A 17,831-nucleotide genomic window follows, 5' to 3' on the forward strand; every position below is an offset into this window, starting at 1 on the left:
CGAGTCAAGCTCTCATCACAGCCGAGTCCTCCGCGCACAAGCCGCCATCATTCGAGACCGAGCCATCCTGCCGACCTCGAATTTCTTTGGTCTCTTCTCTCTCTCTCTAACTCCCAGTTTTGGGTTGTGTTGGGTGAAAGGCATCTTTTGGCAGAAAAAAAAAAAGTAAGAAGTGTATAAGTTAAAACGACGCAGTGTACGTGTTATAAGGGTAAACTGGTCTTTCAAAATTTTCGGTACCGGAAGCTAATGTCATGGGGGTAAATTGCAACAAAATCATAATTCAGGGAGGTAAATTGCAACAAAATCATAGTTCAGGGGGGTTTCTTGCAAATGACTAATAGTTCAAGGGGGTAAATTGCAACAAAATCATAGTTCAGGGGTTTTTTTTATATTTCAGGAGGGTTTCTTGCAAATGACCAATAGTTCAGGAAGGTTTAATGCACTTTACAAATAACAAATAAATTGTTACTTCAGTTTTGGCCCTCAACAATTATTTTATTATTTTAAGCAGAAGCAACTAGTTAAGTAAAATATAAGCAAATCTAATTACTTTGTAAATTAATATTGCTAAGTTTAGCATATTCATCTCCTACTGAATGCTAATCATCAGTCAGGTATTGTCAATTTTAAATCGATTGAAAAGGTGACTTTTGAGAATAATAATAATTTATCTAATAAATCAATCATTACTTATAACTATATATATATATATATATATATATTTGATCATTTATAGTTTAAAATTTTAGATTTGCAGCTGACAAACAATAGAAGAATATGTATGTATGTAAAAAGAAGGGTTGTAAAAGTTTAATCATAGAAAAACATGTAAAAAGAAAGGTCCAAATAGTCATAACAAGGTTTCATCATTGGCCAATGGCAACCAATTATATCTGTATTGTTCAAAATTTTCGTTTTACTTTGGTTCTAAAACTTTTCAACTTTCATTGTAATTTGTTAGTATATTTTCTCTACTTTCTTTTAGTTTTTAGTTTGTCACTAGTTTTTCTTAAAAATAAAAAATTATTGTTGAATAATGAATATAATGTTATGACATTCAATTTTAATTAATCTATATCCATTTTGAACTAGAAAAATCTTGCATAAAACTATGCTATGACTTTGGAATTTTCGCCACAAAATAATTAATAGTACATGAAAATTAATCACTACATAAAATTTAGTTTTAAGTTGAAGATATTTAAATAATTTTACTTATATTTTTAAAACGACTACCCATTCAAATTATAGTTTAATAATTGATTAAAAAGTCTAAATTGCAAATAATAAGATTTTGAACATTTTGGATACTTAAATAAAAGGAATTATACAAAATTATCACTTCTAAATTATAATTGAGAATTTTTATTCTACTTTTAAAAGGGTGAAAATAGAAGATTGAGAAGTATGGTTGATGTGAAAAAACTATTCCCTGTTTGGGAGCTTTACGAAACCTTAAAAAAGTTTTTTTAAGTTTGAAATTTTCATTTAAAAAAATTTGTGATGTTTAGACTTTTTAAAAGAGTTAATTAACGGTTAGGAAACTCATTTTAGATTTTTGAAACCTCCTTTTAATAAATGTTTTTTTCTTTTTAGAATAAATTTATTATTTTACTAATTTGTCCATATACTTTTCATAGATTGACAAGACTGTCCTATATTCTTTCTTTGTCATTCCATCAATACCGTCACGACCTTCCACCACCACCATCGCCGCCATCACCATTGCCACCTTCCACCACATGCACCATCACCCTTCACTACCATTGCTACCAACTACTACTACCTTCCACCATTACCTTCAGCCATCGTGACCTTCCACCACTGTCACCTTCTACCACTGCCGCCACCGCCACCTTTCACCATTTTCACCACCATGACCTTTTACCACCACCACCATCGCCATCGCCACCTTTCGTGCTTCCACCATTACCACCGTTATGGGTGGCAATTCGTGTTCACGGGTCGTAATCGTGTCGTGTCGATTTAAGGTTATTCTACTAAATAGCTCAATTCGAACACGACCCGTTTAATAATCGTATCAGGAACTTTCAATACTAACTTGATCTGTTTATTAAATGGGTTACGCTTGTAACCCGTTTAATGACCTGTTTAATAAAATTTAATATTTTATTATTTAAATTATTAATAATACTCGATCAAACATTAAATACTAGAAAATATAATTTTCAATTCAATCAAATTACTAAATAGTCTCTAATCTACAAAATAATAAATTATAAGATACAAATTTAAATAGTTATTTTGAAACTTAAATAGAAATTTGCTTATGACACGTAAAATAATTAAATGGGTTGAATCCCTCAATCAAACATGACACGATTAACTAAACGGACTAATTACGTCGACCCATTTACAATCCGAACTCATTTAAGGTTAACCCAAACCCGTTTAACTCGTGTCAGTTTCAAGTCATGTTTGTGGGTCATGTCAAACTTTGCCACCCCTAACCACGACTACCGCCACCCTTAATCACGTCCTTTCATCACCACCGGCATCGTCACATTTCACCACCATCGCTAGGGATGGCAAATTCCCCGTCCCCACCCTATTTATATCGGGGATGGAGACCCTTTTATGTAAACGGGGATGGGGATGGAGGTAAATTTTGAAAACCCACCCTGCTCCGCACCGATTAAGTATTAAATTACTATAACCTTACATTTAATAATTTATTACTAAATTAGATTTATTATATATATAAAAATAAGAAAAATTATGTTTTATTTAAAAATAATATATGTTAATCGGGGTCAGGGCAAGGGCCGGGGATGGGGATAAGAGGTCGGGGGCGGGGGCGGGTATGGGGGTGGTGGTGAAATTTTAAGCGGAGATGGGGATTGAAAAATTCAGCGGGAATGGAAATGGGGAATAAGATCCCCGCCCCGTCCCATTGCCATCCCTAACCATCGCAATTGCCTTTGACTACCACCACCACTAACAGCATTGCCATCGTCTTCCACCGTTGTCGTGTTTGCACTTTTTATTAGAGGCTTTCAATAATTGTCAAGGATAAATGATACTATTGTCAAAAAAAAAAAAAAAAAAAAAAAAAAAAATCAAAAAGTTAAAATAAATTGAAGAAATATTTTCGCCACACGTCTTTTTTCTTATAAAAGAAGGGCCTATCTTGTTGAAACTTGATAGAAGTTATATGAAAATAGTATTAGAATTTAATTTTCCATTATCTTCATTTATATAAATCCTCGACATGAGAATGAGAACTTAGAAAGATGAGAATAAGGAATCTAACAATATTGCAATTTGAGACCATTTATAGAATCCTATATTATACTGAGTCTTCTTGTGGGTAGACATCATTGTATTAATGTTTGAGGTAAAAAACTAATATCAATTATGAGATTATACGAGCTTAGAGAGGGGAGGATTACAACTTATATTTTGCGTTTGGAGAGCATAATGAATTTTTATCTCATTGTAATTTACTTTATAACCATTCCAACTTTGTGTATTAGATGTACGACACTGTCTCATAATTTCAGATTTGGAATCAGGAGGATTATGTTAAATTTGATCTAAGCACAATTTGTAATTAAGCAAAATGTCACTTCTAAGCATATTTGCAGGAATGTTATGAGTGATGGTTAGGAAGACGTGATTTCTAGTCTCTTCCAGTGTTGTGTAATGTAAAGTGTGAGTATCGAAGAATTTAATGTGGAAAATACTATAAAATAGGGACGACGCTTATAAATAGGTGAGGAGAGTTTAGAGAAAGGCAGGAAAGTATAATCTTTTCTGAGCAAAGAATTATTTACTGTTCTTGTTCATCAAGAAAAGAATTATTGAGTACATTTTTATAAAAGAATTATTGAGTATATTTTTTAATTTTAATGAACTCAAACTATTATTAATAGTGATTCCTTAATTTGATAGATGTTTCATACAATAATTCATACTTATTATTTTTCCAATGTTTGTTGTAAATTGATTTTACAAGATTTGATGTGGATCATTAGTGAGAATTATATAAATAGCAATTTAGTGTTCATGTTCAATAAACAATAAAATTGTGACTTAGTGAATCCATTTTTCACAAAACCTGGAATAAATTCCTAACTTTGTCAAGGATTAGGTTAGGGTTTTAAAATGTGTCGCGGAGAGCCTCCTTTATGCACCCCAATTGCTAGTTTTGCTACATTTCGATGAAGGAAAAAAATCATATTCCCTCGGTTTGATTTTCACACCCACCATAACACACAACACAATTTATTTCATTTATGTCCTAAATAAGATTGCGTTTTACATTTTTGGTTGGTAATTACCATAATTGGGGAGACTTGATAGCATTATTTAAGACAATAGAAGTTATTTAGATAATTTTTGACACTAAATTTGCAAATTGAGCTATTAGTTGTGCCGAAACCAGAGAACAATCTCTTAAAAAAAAACACTGGGTGGATGATTTTTGTTTGCTTCGCCAAAACAAGTTTTCAACTGAATCATCAATTTTCTGGGAGGATGAATTTTCTTTGATCCTGCTCCATCAATACAAGAAGGCGTGCTGCCACAAAATTATTGGAATAATGTCCGTATTACCATAATGATCAATGTACTGAATGTGACCAAATTTATATACAAATGATGAGTTATTGAAAATACATATTGGTGATGTTGAATGGAGAGCAGCCATGAAACCTTGCTGTTGAGACGTTGTCCTTCGCTGGTCGCGGGGTCTTTCTCCCCAGTAATAGTTGAGCTTTCCCCACCAACCATGAAATACTTAAATTATAAGCAGCCAGTATTTGTAACTCATACAACAGATTCAAATCCATAATAACCATGTCATGATGTGTCAGCCCTATTATACAACATGCTAACACTGTGTCACCTTAAGAGCAACATACTTTCAAGATAGATTCGATATCTGGATCATCCCCTGCTTCTTTATCCTAAAAAACAAAAACAAAAAAATGCAGTTGTAATTTAGATAAAATTGCAATATATTCCTGGCACTAGAGAATACAAGTTCAATAATGTAAAATCAAATTATCCCAAAAACACCAAAATGATGCTAAAAAAAATAGAAACGAGATCATTTGTTAAACTATCAAATGGCTATCTTTCAAAATAATTTATGAATGCTTTGACAAACCAAATAAAATGTATAATATCAGATAATCACAGGCCCTCCAGGATCCAAGCATTGTCCAACTAATGCTTTAATAATGCACGCATGTTAGAGTGTATTAGTTTGACAAATTAATCTAGGAATTAAAGTTTCGAATTGACCACAGCCACACCAAAGAATCAGCAAAGTTATCACTATAGAAGCCAAGACAATTAAGAAGGAAAGGAAAAGGAAAAAAAAAAAAAAAAAAAAACAGTGTCTAACCTTGTGGACATATGAGATGTTACTTTTCCCTGGACCCGCGACAATTATTCCACCTTGTTGCCTGAGAAAGTAACCAGTAAGCAGCTAATTTCACATGTTCTTTCAAGCATGATGAAAATAATAATAATAATAATAATAAGATAATTATATTCCACCCCACTTTCCTCCACTTGGACTTGACTTGAAATTTTTAATAAATAAATGACAAAATTACCCTCAAAAGTGGAGTTTATGGGTACTTTTTTTGAATAATTATAGGGAGTGTGACATGTAATTGGTGAAAAAGTGTTCAAATTATGCTAGGCAAAGTATGAAATGCAAACAATCAGCAAGTCTAGATCCATGTATCATAACCATATAATCATAATAAAAGTCTATGCAACAAGTTTCAACTGAAGTCACAAAATATCACTTGGTAAGGTTCACGGTTTATGTTCGGGCGGGTACAGGTTTGCTCAAGGTCAATTACATTGTAACTACCACTATTCGTACACTTTCTGAGTCATACAGAGATATCAATTGTTAGAGATTATGTTCTTGTTCCTTTTTGGTAGATCATGTTCTTTGAAATCACAAAAAATAAATAAATAAATAAATTGTTTGTTCCATAATTTTGCCCAATGGAAAGAAGACAAGTGGCGAATTTTGACAAGCTTACCATATTGGTTTAGTGTTCTAATAATTCAAGAATATGAGAATGTGACGTGGAATTGTTAAGATGGTATATTAATAGAAAAGAGTGACATGGCATGTCTCAATGGAACTTGCCATGTCAGAGTGTAATACTAATAAATATTCCTTTGGAATATTAATACTACGAGGAATTAAAAGGGAGTGGTGAGTCCCACTAGGACTTACCAAACTTGGGATATAATGTCCTAAAAGAATAAGAAGATTGCATGAGTTATTACCATGAGTGCAACCTCATGAGAAGGATAAAGTCAAAGATTTAGCCAACCAATAATTTATCAACACATGGCGAGCTTTATTAAACTTGCCACGGTAGATTAATTCTATTGGAATTTATTTGGAAGATCCTATTTTTATAGGATACCAATTAAATGGATATTCTCCATTTTTTAGACCAAAGTTGACCAAGTCACAAAAAGAGAACGTGGAGGCAGTATTATCTCCTTATTTTTAGGAGACAATCAGCAACTGCCCAAGCCAGGTCAACCTCTGTTGCTAAAAATCAGCAGGACGTGAGAATTCAGTTTATTTCTATAGATATATATATATACAAATATATATATCTAACCCACGATGGAGTGATTATCGTGAGTCCATGATGCCTTTAATTCTAATGAGGCAAGGTTGAAGAGAGATTGCTAGAATTAGGGAAGTGCACCACAACCATGACACCATGAAATAAATATGGAAGTTTCAGCCTAAAGTCCAGAAATCGTCGTCTGCAGAAAGAAAGGAAGTGGGTTGGATAAATTACCCACGATGGAGAAGTTGCTAAAATTAAGGAGGTTATGGCACCATGAACTCCAAAGCATAGAAGTAATCAAGATGGAAGTTACCAAAGTTTGAGAGATATGGACAGTTATATTGTTGGAATATTATTCACGATAAGAAGGTTACTAAAAGTTAGAAGCCACGACGCCATGAAAGTGAGGTCGTAACAGAAGGGAAAGACTACTAGAAGTCATGGGACACTTGGCCAAACAGGAATATGTCGGTTGAAAGTGGTGGAACTTCATAAGGAAACTACCACTAACCGAAGGAAGTTATTAAGGGTCATGGATGACAAGGCAACAACTGGTGAAATCGTGTCTGAAAGAAAGGGAAGAGGTTGACGACATGATGAAGAAGAACAAAGACGTGGGACACTTGCTAACTGACAAAGAGGACACGTAGGAATTCACTTTGAAACTACCCATGACACAAATTTGTTGAAGGCAAAAGAAAACGTGGTTGAAGTCTACAACAGAAGATGGATAAGATGGAAGAAGTTATAACTGTTGAGGAATCATGGGACACATGGCAGTCCGAAGTCATTCCACGTGGAAGCTGCTGAAGCTGCCACATCAAGCTGCTGCATGCATGGAAAGCTCTATAAATAGAGCACTTATGCTTCACTTGCAAACCTTGTTCAACACACACAACCAACAGCACTTTAATTACTTTACATTCATGTAATGCACTTTCAATATGTTTAATTCAAGTCTTGCACTTATTATTCCTACTTTCCAGCACTTTACTTTGAAGTCCTGCACTTTCAATACAGCTTTCCTTTCCACTAGCCATAGTTCAGTCCGAAAGTCCTTTTTCAAGGCAAAAAGAACCCTTGAAGGTGGTAATTCCAGTCCTTCATTCAATCGCCTAATCCCTACAATTTCCTACTGGATAGTTGTTCGGATATCCATTTTGGAACGACAGCAATTCCTGGCACGCTCGACGTTCAACCTCCTTTCCTAATTGGAAAGGACCACGGTTTTTAGGAGCCGAACATAAATCAATTAGTTTACATTAGCAGTAGACCATTATGGCCCATTTGCTTAGGTAATATTCTTTAAATAACTTAGACGTTTCATGGATAATGATTTCATCAGCACCATTGTTTTGCTAGCATGTCTAGGAAGGAAATCTAAGAAACAGGCTACCATAAACACATTCATTCAAGTAAACGCGTGGAATAAATGGAAATAGTGAAATTACTAGTGTTTGAGGTAAAGAAACGCTGCTTGAAGTTGTTAAAGGGCAATTATTTACCCTGTTGATTTTAGTGGCAAAATGTTTTGATGTCTATTTTGAAACACCATAAAACTAAGAGCAACTTTTAATCAATAAAGCCTTCTGTAAGTTTGTGTGGAAAAATACGAGTTAGTCTCTCCTTGATTAGTGGTAGGTTAGCACTAGAATTGTGTAAATATTTGTTTCCTAGAGTTTAGGGATTAGATTGATAGAGAATCAGGGATTCCTGATTATAGGGTTTTCAAAATTTAGTTAGTTGCTGATTTTTCTCTCTGTAATTTGTTATGTATAGCCCAACAGAGGCTCTTGTAAAAATATTAACAAATTCAATATAATTGAATTCATTTCACCACATGATATCAGAGCCGTAAGGCTTGGATTTCCTGAAGAAAAAAATTCAGCAGTTTTTTTTTTTGTTCAGGCCTTCATAGCCAATTTTCTCTGTGATTTGCCTTCATTGTAGTCATTCTCTGGCAATTTCTTTTGCCAATTTTCGCATAACCCTTCTGTCCGACCTTCATAGCCTATTGTTGAAGAATGTCAAAAACTACTGTTCAATCATCCCAATCACCAGAGGAATAGCAGGTTCAGCGCTCCACAAGTGAACTGCAGAATATTCAACCGGCGTACCGACGTAATGGAAGAAACTACTTGAAATGGTCTGAATTGGTTCGAACTTTTTTGAAAGGAAAAGGGAAATTAAGTCACTTGCTGGGAACGGGACCAAAGAAAGGTGATGCAGGTTTTAAAGCGTAGGGCGAGGATGACTCAATGGTCATGTCCTGGTTGTGGAATTCCATGACACCCGAAATCAGCGATACATGCATGTTCCTACCAACTGCAAAGGCCATCTGGGATGCTCTCAACCAGACTTACTCCAAGGTTCGTGATGCGGCGCAAGTATACGAGATCAAGACAAAGACAACGTCTACAAAACAGGGGAACAAGTCCACTACTGAGTATGCCAATTTTCTGCAAAAGCAGTGGCAAGAACTGAATTACTACTAGGTGATTGATTTGAAGTGCAGTGAGTGCGCTGTAATTATCAAAAATTTCATTGAAAAAGATCAAGTTTATGATTTTCTCGCTGGCCTAAACTCTGAATTTAATCAAGTTAGAATTCAAATTTTGGGCAAGGAGGAGGTACCATTTCTTAATGAGGTGATTTCATTGATTCGGGAAGAAAAGAGTCGGAGAGGAATCATGCTTGAACCTCAGTCGATTGACAGCTCAGCATTCGTAGCCTCTGGTGACAACAAGCAGGGTTTCACTCTAAAACAACCGCAAAATGCTGAACATGGAAAGGCGGAATTATCAAAGGGGGCAAACCGAGACAATCTCTGGTGTACATATTGTAAAAAGTCGCGACATACCAGGGATCGTTGCTGGAAATTACACGGGAAACCACCAACATCCAGCCGAGAATGGGGAAACAAAGGAGGACAGCAATAGCGACAACAAGGACAAGCCCATATGACCTCACAAGTCGGTCAAGACCAGACAAAAGAATATGGAGGATTCGACAGTAAAGAAATAGAGAAGTTAAGAAACCTGCTGGGATCCCTTGAGAAACCATCTTCTGGTGCTTGTTCTTTAGCCCTCTCGGGTGAGTCCTTATTCTCCCTTGGATTAAATGTTTCTGATAAATTATTTGTGGATACATGGATCATATACTCGGGAGCCACAGACCACATGACACATGCCTCAAACCAGTTCAGCACTTATACCCCATGTCCTAGCAATAGGAAAATCACTATTGCTGATGTAACCACAACCACGGTTGTGCTGGTGTAGGAGATATCCATATGTTACGTTTTATCCCTCTTACTGTGAATTTCAGGACCAGGATCGGGGAGAAGGATTGGATATGCTAAGGAAAAGGAAGGACTCTACTACCTTGAGACACCGAGCCTTCCGAGTATGATCAGGACAAATTTATCCTCTTCGTTTCTCTCTTTTTCCAATAAAGATGTCATATGGTTGCATCATTTTTGTCTCGGACATCCTTCTTTTGCAATTCTAAAAATCACGTATCCTTCTTTGTTTAAGGGATTAAATATTGGAACATTTCATTGTGATATTTATGAGTATGCAAAACACACTCGTGTAGCTTTTCCCATTAGCAATAAAATAAGTTCCTCCCCTTTCTATTTAATTCACAGTGATATATGGGGACCCTCCACAGTCCCAAATGTTTCTGATTCATAGTAATTTGTGTCCTTTATCAATGATTGCACTAGAGTTTCTTGGATATTTTTACTCAAAAACAAATTAGATGTGAGTAATATCTTTCTCAATTTCCATACAATGATCCGCAATCAGTTTGGTACCAAAATAAAGAGGTTTAGGTCTGATAATGCGAGGGATTACTTCAATCAAGTCTTGTCACCCTTCTTTCAAAAGGAAGGAATTATTCATGAGTCATCTTACATTAATACTCCACAACAAAACGGAGTAGCCGAAAGGAAAAACGGTCATCTCCTAAACACTACTAAAGCACTCTTGTTTCATCAAAATGTACTAAAACACTATTGGGGGGAAGCAGTACTTACATCTACCTACATCATAAACAAACTTCCTTCACAGGTTTTAGGGTCAAGAAGTCCAATGGAAGCCCTTTCTAAATTCTACCCCGACCTTAGTGCCACAAACAACCTTACCCCTAGGATATTTGGGTGCACTTCATTTGTTCATGTCTATAGCAACAACCGGGGCAAATTAGATCCTAGAGCCATTAAGTGTGTGTTTGTAGGATACTCATCCACACAAAAAGGTTAAAAATATTTTCATCCTCCTACCAGGAAACTCTATATCTCAACTGATGTCACATTTGCGGAAAGGAAACCGTATTTTATTGAACCTTATCTTCAGTGGGAGTCGTCTATCATGGAAGATAAGGATTTTTTCCAGCTCGCTTTACCGTCTTCGTCTCGTTCACCATCTCTCTTACCTGTATTAAACACTCAATCCAACTCAGTAGCTGAGCCTGAATCTCCTGTTTTGTCACCTATGTCCCCTGTGAAGGATAATATGACTCTTGATCACGTACGGTATAGGAAAGGGAAGGTGTACTCGAGGAAGCAAGGTCTAGCTCCTGATCCGGTGCAAGCCTAAACCTCCAACCTGACTCCTGAGAATGAGGTAACGGTATCTGAGCCTACTCCACTTTTAGAACACCAGCTCATTGGACCTCAAATAACTGACCAAGATTTGCCCATAGCCGTGAGGAAAGGAACTCGAGAGTGTACTAAACGACCATTATACCCTCTATCTCATTATGTATCCTTCAAGAAATTCTCACCAGCCCATAGGAGTTTTCTCACGAGTCTAAATGAAATCTCTATTCCAAACACTTTATTTGAGGCATTATCCAATGAAGAATGGAGGAAAGCAATGAGAGTTGAGATGGACGCATTGGAAAAAAATAGGACGTGGGAGGTGGTTGATCTACTAAAAGGAAAGAAGGTAATAGGGTGTAAGTGGGTTTTTACCTTGAAATATAAGGCTGATGGATCGTTAGAGTGCAACAAAGCAAGGCTAGTTGCTAAGGGGTACACTCAAACATATGGAGTTGATTACCAAGAGACCTTCACTCCAGTTGCAAAAATGAACACTATGAGGATCTTGTTGTCATTAGAAGCCAATTTTAATTGGGAATTACAGCAGTATGATGTGAAGAACGCCTTTCTACATAGTAACTTGGAAGAAGAAATCTATATGAGCATCCCGCCAGGATTTGGAGGAGTTGAAGGGAACAAGGTATGCAAGTTAAGGCCGGCCTTATACGGTTTAAAACAATCGCCCCGTGCTTGGTTTGGGAGATTTACTAAGGTGATGTTAGCTACAGGATACAAGGAGAGTCAGGGAGATCGCACTCTTTTCATCAAACACTCGGTTTCAGGGAAAGTCACAGCCTTGATAGTCTATGTGGACGACATAATTATTACTGGAAATGATAAGAAGGAGAAACAAGCCTTGAAACAATGTTTGATCAAAGAATTCGAGATAAAAGATTTGGGGAGATTGAAGTATTTTCTAGGGATAGAAGTGGCTCATTCTAGACAAGGTATCTTCATCTCGCAGCAAAAGTATGTCACCGATCTTCTCAAGGAAACAGGATTGCTCACAAGCAAACCAGCTGCAACACTTATAGAGCTGAACCATAAACTTGGAGAGGCTATTGGAGATCAAGCAGTAGATAGAGAGATCTACCAGAGATTAGTTGGAAAACTCATCTATCTTGCCCACACCCGGCCGAACATAGCATATTATGTTAGCGTCATCAGCTAATTCATGCATGACCCCAAGGAGATTCATCTTCAAGCTGCTTACCGTGTGCTTCATTACTTGAAAGCTAATCCTGGGAAGGGGATAATGTTCAAGAGAAACTTTGAGCTTGTCCTTGAAGCCTACACAGATGCAAATTACGTAGGGTCCCTATGGATCAGAGGTCTACTTCAGGTTATTATACATTCCTTGGAGGCAATTTGGTAACATAACGAAGCAAGAAGCAAAATGTTGTAGCCCAGTCAAGTGCAGAAGCCGAGTTTAGAGCAATGGCACAAGGTGTCTGTGAGTTGTTATGGCTGAAGATTATACTGGAAGACTTGAAGATTAAATGGAGTGGGCCAATGAGACTCTACTGTGACAATAAATCAGCAATCAACATTGCACATAATCTAGTGCAACACGACCGAACTAAGCACATCGAGATAGACAGGCATTTTATCAAGTAAAAACTAGAAAGCGGATTAATTTGCACACCATACGTTCCCATGGGAGGTCAAACGGCAGATGTTCTTACAAAGGGGCTCAACCGTGTTATCTTCCAAGAAATTATTTCCAAGCTGGGCATGGTTGACACCTATTCACCAGCTTGAGGGGGAGTGCGGAAAAATACGAGTTAGTCTCCTTGATTAGTGGTAGGTTAGCACTACAATTGTGTAAATATTTGTTTCCTAAAGTTTAAGGATTAGATTGATAGAGAATCAGGTATTCCTGATTATAGGGTTTTCAAAATTTAGTTAGTCGCTAATTTTTCTCTCTGTAATTTGTTATATATAGCCCAACAGAGGCTCTTGTAAAAATATTAACAGATTCAATATAATTGAATTCATTTCACCACAGTTTGTGTTTTACTTCTTTTGGTCAATGAAATGTTCCTTATCTATCTGAAATTATTTATTCCTTTCTAATGAATTAATCAGTGCAGTGTAGTACTAGAGGTTAATACCAAACTTTTCTTCTAAAAGGTGACAACTAGTGTATAAACATCATAACAATGCATTTATAAGATGGTGCACATACCATCCACCTCTTGTCCTGGTGTCCTTTTCAAAAGAAAGCCCCCAATCCTGTCGATAACCTTCCATGTACGCCTGTATTATCTTCAAACCTGCCTAGAATAATAAAGAGAGTAAACAAAAATATTAGAGCACAGTGAAAAGATCCAATTTATTTCAGAAACTTCATATTCTTAAGCTGATAATATTTGTATTCGCAACTGAAAAAAAAATGCATAATAAATATTTATAAACATGTACACGCAGATGATTCTTACATACCCCAGGAGTAAAGGTGGTTGAAACCCCAGAAACAAATCTCAATGCCTCATATGATGAGTAGCTGGGATCGGCATACACTTCTGAGACAAATAACAAGGTTCCATTACTATAACTTGTTGCTTTAATAAAATTTCATAGACAACTGATTTCCAGAAATACCAAAGCTCCAACAATTAGTTGATTCATTTCCTCACTTCTCTCTCTCTCTCGCTTTGCACTAATTGGTTACTTCATAAATGCAACAGAAGTTCTAGTTGATTATTGAACAGGTTCTTGCATATGCAGGGAACGCAAAGAAACATCTAAAGTACAGTGACCATACAAAATCTAATAGCAGGAAGGGCAAAAAAAAAAAGTGAAAATGGAAAACTTTCTACTTGACACCCTTCCAAAAGAAGGGAAAAAACCAAGATCTCCATGGAATGATTTCAGTATGCAAAAATAAATGTACAGGGATTTAGGCCAAGGCTTTTGCATATTACAAATCACATAGAACTCAAAAGAAAACACCCAGAATTGAGGCAAGGATTGTAGGCTTTTGTCCAACTCCCTTCGGTTGTGTGTTTCGGATAGGATCTTCCCTGTTGCTCAAGAATCAACAATTGCCCGACGCAAACCTAGACTGCAGTTGTTTTGACACTCTGTATGGTTTATAGGGGAATTTGGAAATCAACAAAATTCTTGGTATTATGTCCATGGAACAGGTGTCAGTGTGCACAAGCCAAAACAATATTTGCAAATTCACAAGCTGTAATTGTGGTTTACAAGCAAAGCTCGCTTAGTGCAAATGATTTATGATTCTTAGGTGGTTTTTAACCCGTGTGTGACCTCGGTGGTCACCCGAGATATCGGTTAGCTGCAGATATTTCTATAGACATAAGCTATCCATGTCATGACCACAAAAATCCCATTAATCTGCAGATTCTGCAATCTCACAGGTTAGGCATGCCTGTGTCATGACACGGTTTCCTGGTTTCCTGTCAGGCATGTATCATGCCAGACACTAATCGTGCATAATGGACTACGGATGTTTGAGGAGAGTTTTGTTTGCCGACTTGAATACTCCAGTAATCCTCAATTACATGTTGCCACAATATCATTTCACTGTTGAGAGGGTGGCTTAGGATCCATTGAGATGAGAAGCATCCCATTTTTTATCATGCCTCAGTGTGCATGTGAACGCAGTTAAAGTCCAGGGTAAGCATTCATTATCATCTCTGGATGTTCGAATCAAATATTGTTGTGTCCTATATGAACATTCAAGTTCATTTATATCTCAAAATGTTCACGTCCAAACATTACCATGCAACTTTATATGTACTTGAGTTTGCATATTGTACCCAGGCCAAGGGAAATGTGTCAGCATATATATTTACCCTGCCCCCACCAACTGAAAGAGCCAATGTTTATGGGTCTTAAAACTCAGAACTCCAGTCTCCAGCCTACATTTTTTTCCTTTTTCTTTTCATTATTGTTAGTTACTATCAATTTATTGTTGTCTTTGAGGTTTTCCTTAAACCACTGCACGTGTCTGTCATACTATCTGTGACCACCTCATGCTTCTCCCATAGAATCAATGTGGTGAGTGTTGGAAAATTAAGCCTGCCTTATTTTTTTCTGCTGGCAAGCCAAAAACTCGAGGCAAGTTTGTGGAGCTCACCTTAGATAAGATGGTTAAAGTACAGCAACAAATTTATATTGAGTATTATAAAGAGATAGCAGAGGTATTGTGGTTGTATATATGCTTTTGTGAAATAAGGATTTCATCCACTCCTCCTTCATGCTCTTTTATTGCCAAACAGGGATCTTCCCCCTGCTTTGGGACAGCTTGCAAAAAAGTTCCCCCCTTCATTTGTTTGTAAATGTGATTTAGGTGTTACATTGACTATGATATGCATCCAACAACCTCCTTTAAACTCTTTCTGAAACATACCTCCTTTAAATTTTGTTTGCTCGGAGAATGCTTTTGCCTAGACAAAAAAAAAATAATAATAGTAATAATTATAACAAAATTCCGAACTATTTGAATAGTGTATTAAAATGAAGGAGCTAATTGAAGAAAATTGGAAGAGAATAGAAATTTTTTTTTTTTTTTTTTTGGGGGGGTGAAGCTAGATAAAGAGTTGCATGTCTGGTTTGATAAGTACATTCATGAACACAATAACTGAAAATAAAAGAAGATTATTCTCATGATCCCAGCATGCATGCTAAAAAATTCTAGCCAATCCATTTTAGTAGATGATAGAAGCAATGCAAAGAGATAACAAATACTCCGTACATTTTAACACCACATATATAAGTTTCTGACTAAGCTGACAAACATGTACAAGTATGCATCAAAAACTGATTGATCTTCATCAGGATTCAGGATATACCTGATCTATGCTACCTGGTCCAATTAAAACAAGTGCCACACCAGATGCATCCATTCTATCCTGTTCACATAAGAAGAATTACAACATCAAGCCTCCATTGACCAATTTCCCAATACTATCCAATCTGAAATTTTAATATTCATTTCAACCTTCTCGCTTGCTTTGATTGCAAGATTGTATCCTCTATATCATCAATCAATGGAAGTGGGTGGTTTAAGATGCAGCTTTTGACCTAGTTGAGTGTCCCATTTGGTAGTGGTGCTATTACGTCCAACCAATAAGCATATAAATTTTTGAGCAATCATTTTTTAAACCAACAAAACTAATTATGATGACAAGTGAGAGACTTGTAACCAACCCAACAATTAGAAAAGGAATTTTTAATAACATGCATACCCAAAAAGAGAAAAAGATATGATCTCCGCAAGAAACTTTTTCATAGACTAAAGGTTCAACCTTAGAACATGTAACATTATGCTAACAGAAAACAAAGAAGAAGATAGAAACAACAAATTTCTGCTAATGAAAATATATCAATTTCCTGCAACAAAGAAGATAAATAGTTTAAAGCATCATACATTGCCAACAGATACCAGAAATCACACTTGAGCATAAGAATTCAGTTATTTCATAATGCTATGTTCATACTAATTGGTTGAACTAATTTTTCTCCAATTCCAATTCAATGCTACTGAACATTGCCTCATAATTAATGAAAAATAACTTCACCTGATTTCAGAATTAACAAAGAACTTGCACCATTAAATCGCTTCAAGAACAATAAGTAATTTTATAGAACTAACAGCATCATAACACATCATTACCTTCTTAGCCGCAAGGTAATCAGCGCGTTTGCGACAAAGAACACATCTGCAACATAGAAGCCAAGCTCAATCATCATGCAGAAATAAAATATGCATACAGCAGTTTAATCAGCAAAACAGTTAGAGAAAATTCTCTGATGAGTTGACAATATAGAAGTTTAATCGGAAAATTATCAAGTACAAAACAAAGTATAAATTGAGCTAACAGAAGTTACCCGAAATGACGAGCAAATGCAACAACAGCTTTCCTATTTTTCCACAAATCAGAAATCGCAATGGCGTTACCATTCAAATCAAACACCTTTACTCTGTCTAATAATTCCGTGTTGTCTTCACTCACCACAGAAGACCCAATTCCTGTTTTTTTTATAATCAAGCATTTTTATAGCGAGTGTGTAAAGCCGACAATATCTATACAGCATTATTATTATATGGAAACAAGAGATGATGAGTGGAAATTACCGGAAGAACCGGAGATTGCGTGTACAGTGAGGCGCTCTTGGTGTGGTGATGAGATATTGCTGGGTCTGTTGGTGGAGTACAGGTTGAGAGAGAAAGTGAGACTGCGATTATGTGGGGATTGTTTAGTGAATAGGTGGGTTGAAGGTTGATTGGTTGTTCTGGTTGGGTGGAGACTGTTGGAGGGAATGATGGTAGGGAGAGAAATCGCCATGAGTGGTCTCACGGGAGAAAGTAGAAGCTCTGTAATTGCGAATTCAAGAACGACATCTTGTGATCGTTGCATTTGGGAGATATACATATCGATGGAGTGGAAGGTGAAGTTACACGTGGCAGTAACCACGACCTAGTTGGACTATGCAGCAACAATGTGATCCTTTTGTAGAATGTAAGTGCAGGGGTCGCAAAATGCGCCAGAACCATCTATCCGTCTATGCCTGTTTGCCTTTTAATGATTACGGGTGAATCATATTTAATTTTTAATGATTACAAATTAATCATTTAATCACTTAATTTGAAGGTCAAAACTCAA

At 36.3% G+C, this 17,831-nt stretch overlaps 1 protein-coding gene across 4 annotated transcripts; it reads right to left on the minus strand.

The window, feature by feature from the left end:
- Window positions 1-4,557: 4,557 nt before the first annotated feature.
- Window positions 4,558-17,618, minus strand: LOC132313091 (thioredoxin-like protein AAED1, chloroplastic). Of its 4 annotated transcripts, XM_059811737.1 has the most exons (9): window positions 17,303-17,615; window positions 17,056-17,197; window positions 16,841-16,886; window positions 16,017-16,076; window positions 15,575-15,611; window positions 13,642-13,721; window positions 13,385-13,476; window positions 5,378-5,438; window positions 4,558-4,934 (listed from the first exon to the last, which is right to left on the minus strand). In XM_059811737.1, exons 1-9 carry the CDS (start codon window positions 17,598-17,600, stop codon window positions 4,875-4,877), a joined length of 876 nt encoding a protein of 291 aa, XP_059667720.1. In that variant the 5' UTR covers window positions 17,601-17,615; the 3' UTR covers window positions 4,558-4,874. The 4 variants fall into 4 exon arrangements, with proteins under 4 accessions (XP_059667720.1, XP_059667721.1, XP_059667722.1 ...); XM_059811738.1 differs by lacking the exon at window positions 15,575-15,611 and having other exon boundaries at window positions 16,031-16,076; window positions 17,303-17,617; XM_059811739.1 differs by lacking the exon at window positions 16,017-16,076.
- Between the last annotated feature and the right edge of the window lie 213 nt (window positions 17,619-17,831).

Source organism: Cornus florida, unplaced genomic scaffold (assembly GCF_030987335.1).
Source record: "Cornus florida cultivar Cherokee Brave unplaced genomic scaffold, ASM3098733v1 CherokeeBrave_3.0.0_Hap2_Chr06, whole genome shotgun sequence".
NCBI classification, from domain to species: domain Eukaryota; kingdom Viridiplantae; phylum Streptophyta; class Magnoliopsida; order Cornales; family Cornaceae; genus Cornus; species Cornus florida.

Coding starts and splice junctions, on each gene's coding strand:
- LOC132313091 (XM_059811737.1), bottom strand. CDS start 17,600: ATGTATATCTCCCAAATGCAACGATCACAAGATGTCGTTCTTGAATTC. Junction 16,887..17,055: donor GCATTTGCTCGTCATTTCGG/GTAACTTCTGTT, acceptor TCTATGTTGCAG/ATGTGTTCTTTGTCGCAAAC. Junction 15,612..16,016: donor GACCAGGTAGCATAGATCAG/GTATATCCTGAA, acceptor TTTTTTGTCTAG/GCAAAAGCATTCTCCGAGCA.